The sequence below is a fragment of the Condylura cristata genome, unplaced genomic scaffold (assembly GCF_000260355.1).
Source record: "Condylura cristata isolate star-nosed mole 26May11 unplaced genomic scaffold, ConCri1.0 scaffold00005, whole genome shotgun sequence".
NCBI lineage: Eukaryota > Metazoa > Chordata > Mammalia > Eulipotyphla > Talpidae > Condylura > Condylura cristata.
This window is the reverse complement of record NW_004567106.1, coordinates 59,727,197-59,741,265: the sequence shown is the minus strand read 5'-3', so window position 1 is coordinate 59,741,265 and position 14,069 is coordinate 59,727,197. Positions and strand designations below refer to the sequence as shown.

The following is a 14,069-nucleotide window of genomic DNA, read 5'->3' as shown; positions in this document are numbered from 1 at the left end:
TTGTTTGTTCACAAAGTCATGCTACCCGAGCCGAGGAGGTCACTGGGGGTCAAGGCTTATGAAGGACTCATGATGTCCTCCTTTGTGCAGAGGGCACAACTGGGACTGATACAGTCTCAGCTCAGCACTGTCCAACAGAACTTTCTGAAAGGATGGAAATGTTCTGTATCTGCATGGGCCATCATTGTAGCCACATGCTGCATGAGGCCATTTAAATGTGAACAAACAAAAATTAAATTTTTATTTAATAAGAAAGATTAATTTTTATTAAAAAATTCAGTACCTCAGGCTACACAGTGTGGCTAGGGTAACTGACAAAATAACTGCATTTTATTAAAAAAAATTTTAGAGCTCATAAATTTTATTTCATTTAGCCATAAATTTATGAAGTAGTATCAATATCTTGAACTTTAAATTTAATGTTAGTAACTTGCATTTAAATTCAAATAGCTACAGGGGCCTCCCTGGTGGCATAAAGGCTCAGCACTATAAAGCTAGCCACAACCGCTGCAGCACAAGTTCCATAATCAGCCAGGGAGCTGAACCACATGGCACAACAGACCTCTCCTGACGCTGCTCCCCTCAGCACTATATTTCAGTCAATCTATTTCTTCAAGTCCCCACTCTGTCTGTGGTGAATCCTCTCACCCTCCCACACCTCTGGCCTATACCCCAGCTCTTGTCTGCATACATAAATAAACCTTAATTCAAACAGCTACACATAGCCAGTAGCTGTTCTACTGGATTAGAGCTTGGGGTTTGATACCACTTATTTATTTGTCTCTGTTAAGATTTATTCTGAGGTGGAAAAGGCACAAAGTGATGTAAAAATAAACTATTATAATTAAAAAAAGAAAGACTTATTATATACTGACTTCTAAAGTGAGTGAAATACAACTATGACCATTCCTTAAACAACCCTGCAAAAGTAGCACACCAAACAACAGCTTAATCTGATGAATAATAAAGATGATTTTCTATTATTTTATGTCTTCTTAACTTCCTAAGTTGGGTAGGTTGGGAAAAGAAGGGAGCCCACATCAGGCAGTAGAAGGTACTGGAAGAAAGAGTGAATTATAATTTTCAAACCTGCTAAGAGATTAGAACCTAATTATTCCAACTACTAAACAGAAAAGAGTAAGCCTGTGGTAGAGACACTTGCTGTCACCACAAAGGTAGTCATACTATAATAGATACATGCACCAAATCAACAAGCTACAGACCTTAAATTTACATACCATACACACATATATCTTAATGAAAAAGAAGAAAAATATACCGGAGACCTGGGCTTAATTTCCAATTTGAATATTTGGTACCTTGTGACCCTGAACCAGCCCCAGCAAAACAAGGGTTCATAAATCCCACTCCACACACCTTCCTGGGGGAAGGCATGACAATGCCAGAATGGCTGCTTAGTCAGCTGCCATGGGGTGGTGGTGGTAACAATTGTAGTAGCAGTGTAGTAATGAAAAAGAAAAGAATGGAAAAAGAAAGGAAAAAGATTACCGCCTGAAATTCTATTCTCAATTCTTAGAGCCCAAAGGCAAACAGCAGCGCAAAATGGACAGTTATTTTCCTGGTATGACATTTACCAGTGTCTTTTCCAGAGCGAAAACTCTTCATCTTAAAAGTCACTGCACGTACATGGGGAAAAGCTCCTCTGTAAAGAAAGTGTTGCCCAGAGTGGACCACAATGCTGTCCGCACTGCTGCACTTGTGGGTCACATCAGCCACTTCAAGTCTCCCTCTCAGCAGGAATAAAAGCCGCTTGCCTGACAGGTGGATGGCCCAAAACCCATGGCTCCCAAAGGCGCTACTCTCTGGGGACTTCAGTACAGTAGGTTTGCAGCTTGGGACTCAAGAAGCACACAGCACACTGCTGAGGCCACTGGGTTTGTACTGAAGACAAGCAAGTCTGTAGCAGTTCTGTACCCTGTGTATGATTTAATGGAACTGAGGGAATGATGGAGATGAAATTGATGCTGACAGCAAATAATATCATTTTTTTAAAAAGATTTATTTATTTATTTATTTATACAGAACTGGGGTACAGGCCAGAGATGTGAAGGGTGACAGGATTCACCAGAGACAGAGTGGGGAGCAGAACAGGCAGATCGACGAAGTACACTGCTGAGGGGAGCAGCGGGCAGGTCAGGCAGGAGAGGTCTGCCGTGCCATGTGGTCACCTCTGGGGCAGGCAGGGATCAAACTCATGCGGAAGTGGCTTAAGCTTCTCAGTGCAGTGCTTTAACCCGCTGCGCCACCAGGGAGGGCCCAATAATATCATTTTTATGAAGTATCTATATGCCAAGCACTATGAATTATTTTACTTAATGCTTATAGCTGCCTTATGAATGTGGAACTATCATTGTTCTACTTTTATAGTTAAGGCGTAAAAAGGTTCACTTGCTTACCAAGAGTTACAGAGCTTGGGAGTGGTGCAGCTTTTAGAGTACCCAGCTAGGTTTGCAGAACCCTCCTACCTTGAAGCCCTGCCTTTTTCTCTCAGCATTATACACCAGCTACTCAGAGTTAAATGACCCTGTCCACCATTTTCTAAGACAGAGGAGGTGGGGTGGTAGTGGTGAAGGAGTTAGGGTGGAGTGGGAAGGAGGAGAGGAGATGTCTCTGATCTATTCACATGTCCCATCAAAGCCGTATGAATCCCTAGAAAGAGACAAAAAACTTTTGCATACAATTTCTCAAGGTTTATAGACCCAGGTTAAGGATGCCTTGATGTTCACATAATACATGAAAAGTAGGTTTTGTTTTTTTTCCCCTTGTAGGAGCAGTGCCATAGTAAAGTAGGTTTTTATAGAAAAATTAAAAGACACACATTGCCTCCTTTGGGCCCAGTTGGGTTTACATCTTTATAATGTATACAAAACAGTCCCTCTGGCTATCCTGTCTCACTTTGGAGGCCTTGCAGAATAGGAATTTGTGTTCCGGTCTCTTCTTCAAGAACTCCATCCAAAGATCTGCCCCTTGTGTTTCTGCCCCTATCTATTTACTCTGTACCCCTCTTGCTAAAAAGATCTGTTTCTTTAAAAAGGCATTTCAATGAGGATAGCTGAGATGAAATTCAGTTGGGGAAATATACGCATTATAAAAAAGTTTTTGATTAAAAGATGTACATATATACAACAGAATATTACTCAGCAACCAAAAACAAACAAAAAAAGAAACACATGTCCTTTGCAGCAACATGGATGGAACTGGAAAAGATCATGTTTAGTAAGATAAGCCAGAAAGAAAAGGACAAATACCGGATGGTTTCACTCATAGCAGAGTATAACGGACCAGAAAAGAAAATAATAAGGATAATGAACAGTTATATACAATTTATGAGGGTGGAGTGGGGAGTGGGATCAAAAACAGGGGGGGGAAGGAAATGCACTGGACTTTGGTGATGGCACACGGGTGATTTGGTGACGGGAATTACAACTGAGATGGAAAAAATGCACAAAATGATGTAAAAATAAACTATTCTATTATTAAAAAATTTAAAAAAAAGTTTTTGATTATGTCAAAGAAGAATAGGGAGGTAAAAAAGTGAATGTGTTCAACATGAACTGAAAACATTCTTTTCCCTACAGGAATTTAAAAATTGGTTTAGTTTGATGCGGCAGTCAGAATGGTAGTAAAACACACACTTGTTTTACTGTGTAGCAAAACTGAACAAGGGTTTTAGGTTTAGAACATTTTGTACTGATGATATTTAGGGGGGAACCTCTGCAGGACTACTGCCAGGGTCAAGCCAGAGCAGAGGACACAGCACACTGAAGAGAAACAAGAAGGCTGCTCTTACTGTGAGTATAATGTTAATGCCTTGTAATCAGTTTTAATTTTTAAACAGACCCAACCCTCTAATCCATTTCCCTTCATCAGGGCATGGAGAAGGTAGCTGGCCCCAGACCTCAACCAGCACAAGTAGCAGATGATTTCTGGGTGCTGGACAACAAAAATGTACTTCCAGGCGTCTCTGGGGGAAGGCTAATTAAAGGCTGGAGGCCAAGGGGAAGGCCACAGGAGGAGCAGGGGAAGCAAATTCACCAGCTAACTTGCTCTGGGCAGAAACATATACCCCATGAGCCCTGTCCCGCATTCCCTGGCCCTGTCACCTTGGTCTCTATTTCCTACATACAAATGGGAAGGCTGAAAGATCCCTGGCATAAACTGAAGGGTGGCAGGAGGGGTCAGGTAGAGGTTTCTAGGAGATGAGGTTCAGCTGGGTTTACTTCCTTCTGAACATCTACTGAGCTCAAATAATGTCTCCTGGCTCTAAAAGCACCCCACACGCCCTCCCTCAATCCAACGAAATTACGATGACATATTCACTAACTGCAAAGTAATCTGCTTACTCACTGAAACTACTTAAATGTGACAGCAGCAGGTGAATTCTGCAACTGGAGAAACACACAGACCTATGGGCTCCTCTAGTCTATCAAAAGGAAGCTTGTGTGAGTGTGTGTGCACACAGAGAGGATGGCTGCCCGGCAGGGAGCACCTGGCACGACAGCCACCAGAGCTGCCCTACAGCCTTGAGGGACAGCTGGGGCAGTGTCTGAACAAGACAAAGGGAAGGAGGCTACAGCAGGGGTGGAAGAATGGCTGACATTCCCTAATTTATTCATTCAGCATCAGGAGACAGCCATAACTCTGTATTTGTGTTCTTTGGGCAGAAACTGGTTAACATCAAAAGAAGGTGGCACAGGAGAATGATGTGGAAACAAACTGCTTTAATTCAAATTCTACTTCTGCTGCTCTGTGTGAACCTGTTCAAGTTACTGAACCCTTCTGTATCTTAGTTCCCCCATCTGTCCAATGGGGTAATACTATTTTAACTCATAGGGTTATTCTGAGTTTTAAATAAACTAATGCATGTAGAACACGTAACAGAGAATCTGCACATAGAAATGTCTGTTAAATAAATAAAATTATTGGGACAATGGGGTGGAGAGAGAATGCAAAGTCAATAGTGGCGAAACATGCTGATGATCTCTCGCAGAGTTCCTTAAGTGAGATATGCCCCACAATGATCTATAGTACAATAAATGAAACTGAAGAAGTTGGGGGGGGGGCTATAAATTAAAATGTCAAAGTACAGCCCTCCCTGGTAGCACAGCAGGTTAAAGCACAGTACTGCAAGCTAGCTGCAGCTGCTTCAATGAGAGTTCGATCCCCGGCCCCCCTAAGTGATCCACATGGCACAAGAGACCTCTCCTGTCTCACCTGCTGCTCCCCTCAGCAGTGTACTTCGTCACTCTGCCTGTTAGGTTCCCCATTCTGTCTCTGGTGAATCTTCCCACTGCCCTTGCACCTCTGGCCTGTACCCCAGTTCTGTATGCATAAATAAATAAATCTTAAAAAAAAAAAGGATGGATTAAAAAATGTCAAAATACAAGAACTGATGCTGCATAGAATTCTGCACATATTGAACAGATAGCCATGGTTTCTTAGATCTAGAAAGACACACCTGGTTTGGTTTCAAGCACATCAGCACCATGTAGGAACTATATCTACTCTACCAACTGCAAGTCATCTGTTAGTCAACTCACTGGGGCATTCTTCAGAGCTCCTGCTTCCCACCCTGTCCATCTCTAGGATGGGCACTTTCTATATCCCCTGCTCTAAAGGAGGTTGAGACAGAAGGAAAGAAGAAACCTTAGCTTTGTCAAGCTTGTAACTTGCTAGTAATTCTGTTAAAAGATGTAGTAGGATTTTTAAAAGGAAAGTTAAATAAAACAAGGCCTAATCCTTCCAGATAAACTTAAAAATTAATGTGAAGTTGACTTTACCAAAAACTTATGGGAATTTTGATGTAGTTTTTCCCCAAATTTGGAGATAGGTCTTTCACTATCTGCTGGTAACATCAAAAGAGTAAGACAGTAAATAATAGAATAAACAAAGTGAAATACATGAGAACCTACATAGTGTATTTAAGAATTCTGCATATGATAAAGATGACATTTCAAATCAATTCAGGAAGGATGACTTTCAACGTTTTTATGGACTAAGTGGTGCTGAAATAATTAGATTATGTAAGGGGAAAAATTAATTCAGATTCCTACCTAGTGCCACATATCAAAATAAATTCCAGATATTTTATAGTATTTAAAAAAGTGATTCCATAGAAGAACTGGCATAAAGTTAGATATTTACCTGATTTTGAGCCTATATAAACATAAAGACAAAGAGAAATAATTATGGAAATAACAATGAAAGTAACAAATAAAATTAAAAACAAAAAAACTGGGAAAACTATTGCAACATTCACAATATAGGGTTTATATCTTTGACATATGAAGAGCGCTAAGTCAATAGTGGACAGTAACATTTCCAACAGGAGAATGGACAAAGAAAACAAATAGATAAACACTGTAAGACACATGCAGATAAAAACGAAAAAAGTGAAAAATCTCTATCACTAAGACACAAAATGACGCAAGTCAAAACGAAACACGAATCACTGCTGCCAAACGGGCAGCCTACGCGGGCGCCCTACGCGGGCGGCCTACGCGCAGAGGCGCCAGGGGCCGGCTGGCGGCGCGGGCGCAGGGCCGCAGGGGCGGGCTCAGCGAGAGCCGGCACCCGGGAGCAGCGAGTGCAGAGCACGGGGAGCCTTGCGCAGAGATTAGTAACCTAAATTACCAGCAGGTTTAATAGATGAGTAATGCAATAACACATTACCACATATTAATCTTCAAAAAAAAAATGCAGTGCTATAAAAACAGTTGAGACACTTCAGAAAGTTACACTGATACCAACCAACACGATCTTAACTAGATTAAAAATCTATTAAAAGGGGGAAAAAAGCAATATTAAAAAAAAAGTGACATTCGATGGGATTATGGATGACTTTTGTAATCTAGACCAAAACCCCCCGGAAAATGCTACATCTCTCCCTTTTTCTTGCGGCACCATCAGGCAAGGCGTCATTTTAGAAAATGCTGCTACTGTCTTGGCGGCTGTGCTCAGGCATTGATGGGAAGCAGGTGATTCCCATTACCTTTACTGACTACCTGTGAACTTAGTTATCTGCTTTGTTCCCCCCTCTAGTTGAAGGAAACAGCTGCGTGAACACGCAACTTTTTGCATATTCTCAGAATAACAGCATTTCAGAGGTGGCCAGGGGCCAATACAATTTTTATCTTTCATTATTTTGGCTGAAATAGGAAGAAGAGAAAAGACCTTCGGTCTGGTTCCCCGAGGATGACTAACAGTGGGTGGTGAGGTCTGGGCGAGAGGTGAGTATCACCGGAAGAACTCTTCAGCCCCGTGGGAAGCTGCCTCCACTGGACCTGGAGTCCATTAGCACATGGGGTTCTAGAGTGTAAAGAACAGTAAAGGGAAACCAATGGGCAATATTTTAATTTATGCCCTCTTATATTAAGTTGTGTTGGGGAGAGGGGAAGCATAGAGTAACTGTCACCAAAAAAAAAAAAAAAAAAAAAAAGAGGTAAAGGAACTCTACCAGAGGCTTGGCCCAGGCCCAGGCAATTCTAATGGCATTTCAATGAAAAGAAAGGCACCTGTGAAAAATCGTTCAATTGAATCAAACATGAAACTCCATTCAAAGAGACTAGCTTCATTCACTACTACTGAGAAAGGGAGAAAGCAAAGGAAATCAAATGATGTAAGTGCTTGGGCACTATACCCTGAGTGTTGGGGTGGGATGAGGCCCAGAAAAAAAGGGGAGGTTGTCAGGGTACAAGATCTCTGTGGGGTCTGTCTTGTTATCAAGCTCCACATACAACTGTCCTCAGTCCCAGAAGAAGCTGAAAATCCTCCTGCCTCAGGCCTGAATATCCAAGCTGCTAGTGGATTTTTATTGACGCCATCATATGAAACCTGGGTTTCCCCTTCTATGTGCCCACAGTGCCCTGGTCCCCAGGGAGCAGCTCCAGAAAGCGCCTCGCTCTGCACTGACACCTAGGTTTTTCCCAATACTAAACGTGGCTTACTGGCACAAACTTGTGATCACAGAAGTGACAAATACTGGCAACAGGACACAATCTGAAAGACTGATGAAAAGAGAAAACCTAAAAGCTAATTAGGAAAAATCTAGTTCAGGTCCCAGAGAAATCCTGCTAACATTCTGGGTAAAAGTGACAGGAGAAGTACCCTCCCAAGAATTACTTGGGTGATATTTAATATTAGATTCAGCCTCTGGATTCCCAAAGGGCAGATGACCTAATCAGGCTTCCCCTAAAATTTCTGGGATAAGGCACAACTCAACGGTCTGATTTGCTTCAGAAGAGCTGCACTGTGGAAAAGCTGCACTCTGGAGCCTGAGGTTAGCACCCACACTATGGTCACAAAGTGGGGATGGCCTACTTCGGAGAGCTAGGGATCTTAGGTGATAGATCAGAATTTTCTCTTCTCACACATGCAGCCAACAACATGAAATCAACACAAGTGATAACACACAACCCAAAGCTATTGAAAAGAGGCTGCTTCCAGGATTTAACAGTAGTTGGGTGCAGTTCAACTTGATGGTATAGCTGAATAGCTCTACTTGGCTGGAGACTAAGAGAATCCTTGCACTTACCTATAGATTCATTCATTTGAAAAATTGAGGTGGGGGAGAAGCCTGAACTATAGCCAATTCTCATTCAGATGGCCAAGACCATTGCAAGGGCACAAAGGGAGTACGCTTAGCAGTCCCATAGTGAATGCAAGCAATTGCACTTGTGAAAATGTGACATGGCCATATATCCTGCCTTCTCTGTTCCAGGTAGGGTAGGACTACTGTGAACAACAGGAAAAGCTAAGGAAATAGGGGTAGGAATCTAGCTTAAAAAGGAGGTTTTCCTTAATTTCATCTGTGGCACATTTAATCCTAAGCATGTATGGCCACAAGGTACTTTGTCCTGCAGAGTTCTGGCTAAGGTCAGCTCCCTCTCTAGTACCCCCAGCCCTACAGAGAAAGCAAGTTATAGTTTTAGTATTTGGTTTGTTTGTTTGCCTTTTAAAGAAAGTGATTGTCAGAAACCACAATGGCTCTTCACAGTACTTATGCTATCCACTTCCAAATGAGGACTGTGTCTTCCAACTAACACCTTATTCAGATTTAGAGAGCGATCCTAAAGGAAGGCCAACCACTTTCCTGTTAGTTACTAATGCTGATAAGAACTTTCCAACTTAAAAAAAATTTGCTATTGTCTAAGTATATATGTGTATTTTTAAAAGTTTAATAAGCAATCACAGCATCTCATTGAACAGGGCTGATCCTCCTCTTTAACCAGACAGCTGAGGCACTTCTCCTACCAGCCCAAGTCTGGGTAACTGACTCCCAGAGTCTGCAGAGGTAGATCCAAAGAGCTGGGCTGGAGCAGTAAATTTTTGTAACCAAATTTCTATGAACTTTATCCCTTTTGTTTATTCAGGATATCACCAACACACAGTTAAAGAGCTGGGAGAGAAGGGCAGGGTGGTGGCATGTTACTGGTTAAACCCAGAGGTCCTTGCTGATGCCACATACAACAGGAAACAGAACCCATGGCATCAGCCATAAAAGCCTTCATCATAGTCTGGTGATCACCTTTTTGGAAATAGAACATTAACCCTTCCTGAAATACCCATCCACAGGAGAGTCTCTGCTAGTGAAGGCCACTGATTTACACCGCCCCACAGGAGAAATGAAGGCCAAATGTGCGCCACAGCGTATCTCAAACTGCCTCTCTGCAAGTCCTGTCACAGCAAAACGGTCACTTTTCAAATAAATCATTCACTAGGGAGCCATTGTCATGGTATTCTCCTTTTGGGAAATCCCAAGTCTACTAGTGAAAGGAAGCAGAGGCTTCTAGAATCTTCCTAGGCGTCAACTGCCCACAATAAAGAAAATCAAAGCCCAGCCTCGTTCTGAAGGGTATGCTGACAGTCATGTCATGAAGGTTTAAGTGGAAACAGGGAATAAATTCAATAAAATATTTATGCTCTCTTACCATTAGCATCCTGGACTCCAGTAAGTGCTCCGACGGCTGCTGCGGTTTCCCCAGACAGGACGATTTGTCCCCCGCCCTGCAAGGTGGCCTCGGCCAGGGTGGCGACAGCATGGGCGGCAGCTTCACTGTGGGTACAGGAACAGGCGAGAGGGGATGTGTCAGATGAATAAAGAATACAGCAGCAAGACACACCATCCTCTCATCCCTCCCTGGATCTTTTTACCACTCCAGGGCTGTGAGCTACCACGAAATACAAAACTCCAGTGTTAGTGAGTAAAAAGTCAGATTTTCTTTTTAAAATGATGATAAAAATAGGTAGAGAAATCCAAGTCTTACATATATATATATATACACACACACACACACACACACACGTGTATATATATATATATATATATACACGTGTGTGTGTGTATATATAAAGCTAACGTGGGGTTTTCTTTAAGTCTAGGAAGTGGGTGTTTGAGGACAAAGTGCACTCATTTCCATTTCTTCTTTATCAATATCAACTGAGCACTAGTAAGCCAGAGTGGAAGCTCTGAGCCATATGATGATGCAATAGCCATTTTGGTTGTCAATCACCAGGTTTTTTTTCTGCTTACGGTAACATAAGGCAAGCCATCTGAAAAGAAGTTTTATAGCCTAGGATGGATGATAATAGGAGTCAGCAACCTGGACTAGCTACTCAATTAATATTAAATAACAACAATTTGGTTTCTATGATCATGAAATACAAAGTAATGGGCGACTAATCTCCTGCAGGGTCTAGCTTTTCCTTTGCCTCGTGTACATGTGGGCAGCAGTGAACTAAGACTTAAAAATTTAAATTATCCATTCGTTGCAAACTGTCCACAGAATACAAAAATACAACAGCTATTAATAATGTACACCACACCTAGCAGTTTATACACCCATTTTGCTGATTTCATATGGTGTTACAAACCACTAAGGTTTCTTATCTACAATGTTTAGATTATTTTCTGTGCCAATGAAAAAGATAATTACCATCTAAATGTCAGATATTAAAATGTGGGGAAAAAACAACACAAAAAACAACAGATAAACTCACCTCTCCTGGGCAAATAAATGTTACCACTTCACACAGATAGTGAGGGAATATCCACAGTGGCATGGAGTAGAGGTATCATTTAGTTTAGCAGATGGACCAAGGGCTGGGTCTACTAGTAGTGGCTAAGCAGCTGACAGAATATCGTTGTTAAGCTGCAGGCTCTGTCATAACCATGGCAGCCTTCTTGCAATCACAAGTCATAGGTGGGGACGGGTGAGGGGCTACAGTCTGGTTAGGGGCAACATGACTGTGGGCAAAGCAAGCTTAGATGGAGTGGTCAAAGGAGGGAACAGTTCAATGTTGGCTTTTATTAAATTAGTTTTCTTCAAGAGATGTCAGAAAATTGTTGAAATTGTGTGGACTGTGGCTAGTCAACAGTATGGTCTTTAAAGCTGCATTATTGCAAAAGGGGTGTATCATTCATATGCTGCTCGTGTACTATTTTTTGTACTGCTGGGCCTGTGTCAAAATTTTTTTTATTACTACTTGCTTTTTAAATTTTGTTTTAGTTACTTAATCTCCTTATTGCACAATTTGCCTCAAAGCCGTTCCAAGTTGTATATTTTGTTTTTCAGTTTCAAAAACTATAATTGACACCCCCCCCCAAAGGCAACATATACCAAACTCAGTATTATCACATTCACTAAGAAAGACAGCAGATGAGTAACTTTCCCTGGGGAAATCTTCCTGATAAGGATTCTAGGAAGCAGTGAAAGAAACCCAATGTTAGTGAGAAAAGCCTCATTAAATATAAAATTCTCCCCATCTTAATTTGCCTTGCTTTTTAATTTTTATGTCCCTGTGTTTAAAAGTTATTTATGACAATGAAATCGTTAGAAAACTTATAAGCAATTCATTAGGTGTAAAAGAAAATTTACAGGTAAGTTATTTCTTAAATACAACTTTAAAAACAGATAAATAGATTATATACGCAGTTTAGAAGTATGCTTTTTCTACTTAATGTTGTATTTCTCCATGTGACTATACTTCGATATTCATGCAAAATAATGAAATGCAAAATTGCTCATTTCTCCATTTTTTCTAGTTGTTTAGCTGTGACAATTTTTAATTTCTAGGTTCCCTTTGACCTAGGTTCAAGGTCATGAGTACATATTTTAAATTTACTTACTTTCTTCATAAAAAACTTTGGCAGGCGAGAATTCTACCATGCACCCATCATAAAAACTTTTGGGATATAACTGAGGTTGAGCAAAAAGGCTGAACAGAATAATAGAATTTATATGCAGCCAATGAAAAAGATAAAATCTTTTTCTGTGCTAAAATACTTCCCGGTAACTTGATACCTATATAGCTAGTCATTTCACAGTATCTGTAACATGAATTCAGAGCCAGAGGGGACCTTGGATCTGGAATTACTACTAAGGGCATTCTTTATATTTTATGTGGCATATTTTAGTTTTAAAGTGCTTCATAAGTATGTTAGAAATAGTATAATATGGTTGTGCCTAGAGCCTTCATTTTAAATGTTGAAACTTGGGTCAACAAATACTACTACCAGCTGATTTTACAGTACCAGTTATCACTGAATAATAATAAAAAAAATATTGTAAATTCTGCACTGACACTTCTGTAACCAAGTTGAAATGTACAATCTTTCTTTTTTTTTAAAAGATTTATTTATTTATGCATACAAGAACTGGGGTACAGGCCAGAGGTATATGGGGGGGGGGGCGAGAGGATTCACCAGAGACAGAGTGGGGATCAGAACAGGCAGATCTACTTAGATACACGGTTGAGGGGAGCAGCAGGCAAGACAGGAGAGGTCTGCTGGGCCATGTGGGTCACCTCCCTGGCTGGGGATTGAACTTGTGCTTCAGTGGCTGCGGAGAGCTTCATAGTGCTATGCTTTAACCCATAGCGCCACTAGGGAGCGCTATGTATGTATAATCTTTGGAAAAGGTTCAGCTACTCTAGTGACAACTCTTTTCCTATAACTTTTAATCAAAATAATCTCAGGTCTGTGATCATCAAAAGTGAATCCTGCCACTCTGGACTCCCTGAACACAAGTGGTTGTGTGGGGTCTCCTGAATGATGAGGGGAGGGCAGCACCCAAGCACTGAAATGTTGTCTACCTGCTGCAGTATTCACACCATTTTATATCTGAAGCTCCAAGTATTTGAAATCACTTTAAAACCTTGGCTGAGTATCCCATAGGCTGACAGGTGCTAAGGTCATATTCATCTCTGGCAGGCGTCAGGACCACAGCAGCAATGGTGAGCTCTCTAACCTAGACCTAAACACAATGTTGACGCTGGTGGTCAGCAAGCCGATTTTTCTAACCCTAGCCTAAAAACATCATGCTGGACTTCATGGAAAATGATCAAGCTATATACCACTAGAAAAAGGATACCTCTAAATGCGAAAGGGGATTAAAGTGTCACTAAGCTACCACTTGACAATTTTTTGACAAGTCATTTCCACACCACAGTTACAAATGAGAAGTTTTCATCAACTTTCTATCTGTTAAGTTTTCCTTTACAAAGAAAGATGCAGTTGCACAGTCCTTTCCTCATCTACAAAGAAGCTCTGCTCTAGGGGGTCCTTCCCATTTTACTGAATAAGTACTAGTCCTTTTTTAAAGCTGGTACTTTATAACACCTCTACTTTAAAGTCAATAGCATTTTCATTAAAAATTAGATTTCTTTTTGTCTAGAATTGGGCTATTGGCCGATGGTGTGAGGGGTGAGGATTCCCCAGAGACAGAGTGGGGAGCAGAACAGGTGGCTTTACTGCAATACACTGCTGAGCAAGACAGGAGAGGTCTACCGTGTGGGTCAGCTCCCTGGCTGGGGATCAAATTCAGAAAGTGGTGCTGAGAAGATTTAACCCCTAGGCCACCAGGGAGGCCTCCAAATTAGATTTTTCTTTAAAATTAATACCTTACATACATTAAAATCTGTCTCAGTGTAGATAAGACAGCACACATTTCTACTAAACCAATGTGGATTCAGTCTACAATTATTCATCACATCACTTTGGTATGTAAGGACTGTGTGGGACATTTTCAAAAACTGACTGTGGGGCCCTC

At 41.2% G+C, this 14,069-nt stretch overlaps 1 protein-coding gene across 1 annotated transcript in view; it reads right to left on the bottom strand.

Moving 5' to 3' along the window:
• Window positions 1-14,069, bottom strand: part of NRF1 (nuclear respiratory factor 1) — a 65,050-nt gene that overhangs the window by 16,135 nt on the left and 34,846 nt on the right. Inside the window, exon 8 of the mRNA XM_004677036.2 lies at window positions 9,951-10,075. Within this exon, the coding sequence (XP_004677093.1) occupies window positions 9,951-10,075 (125 nt within the window). The remainder of the gene's footprint in view (window positions 1-9,950; window positions 10,076-14,069) is intronic.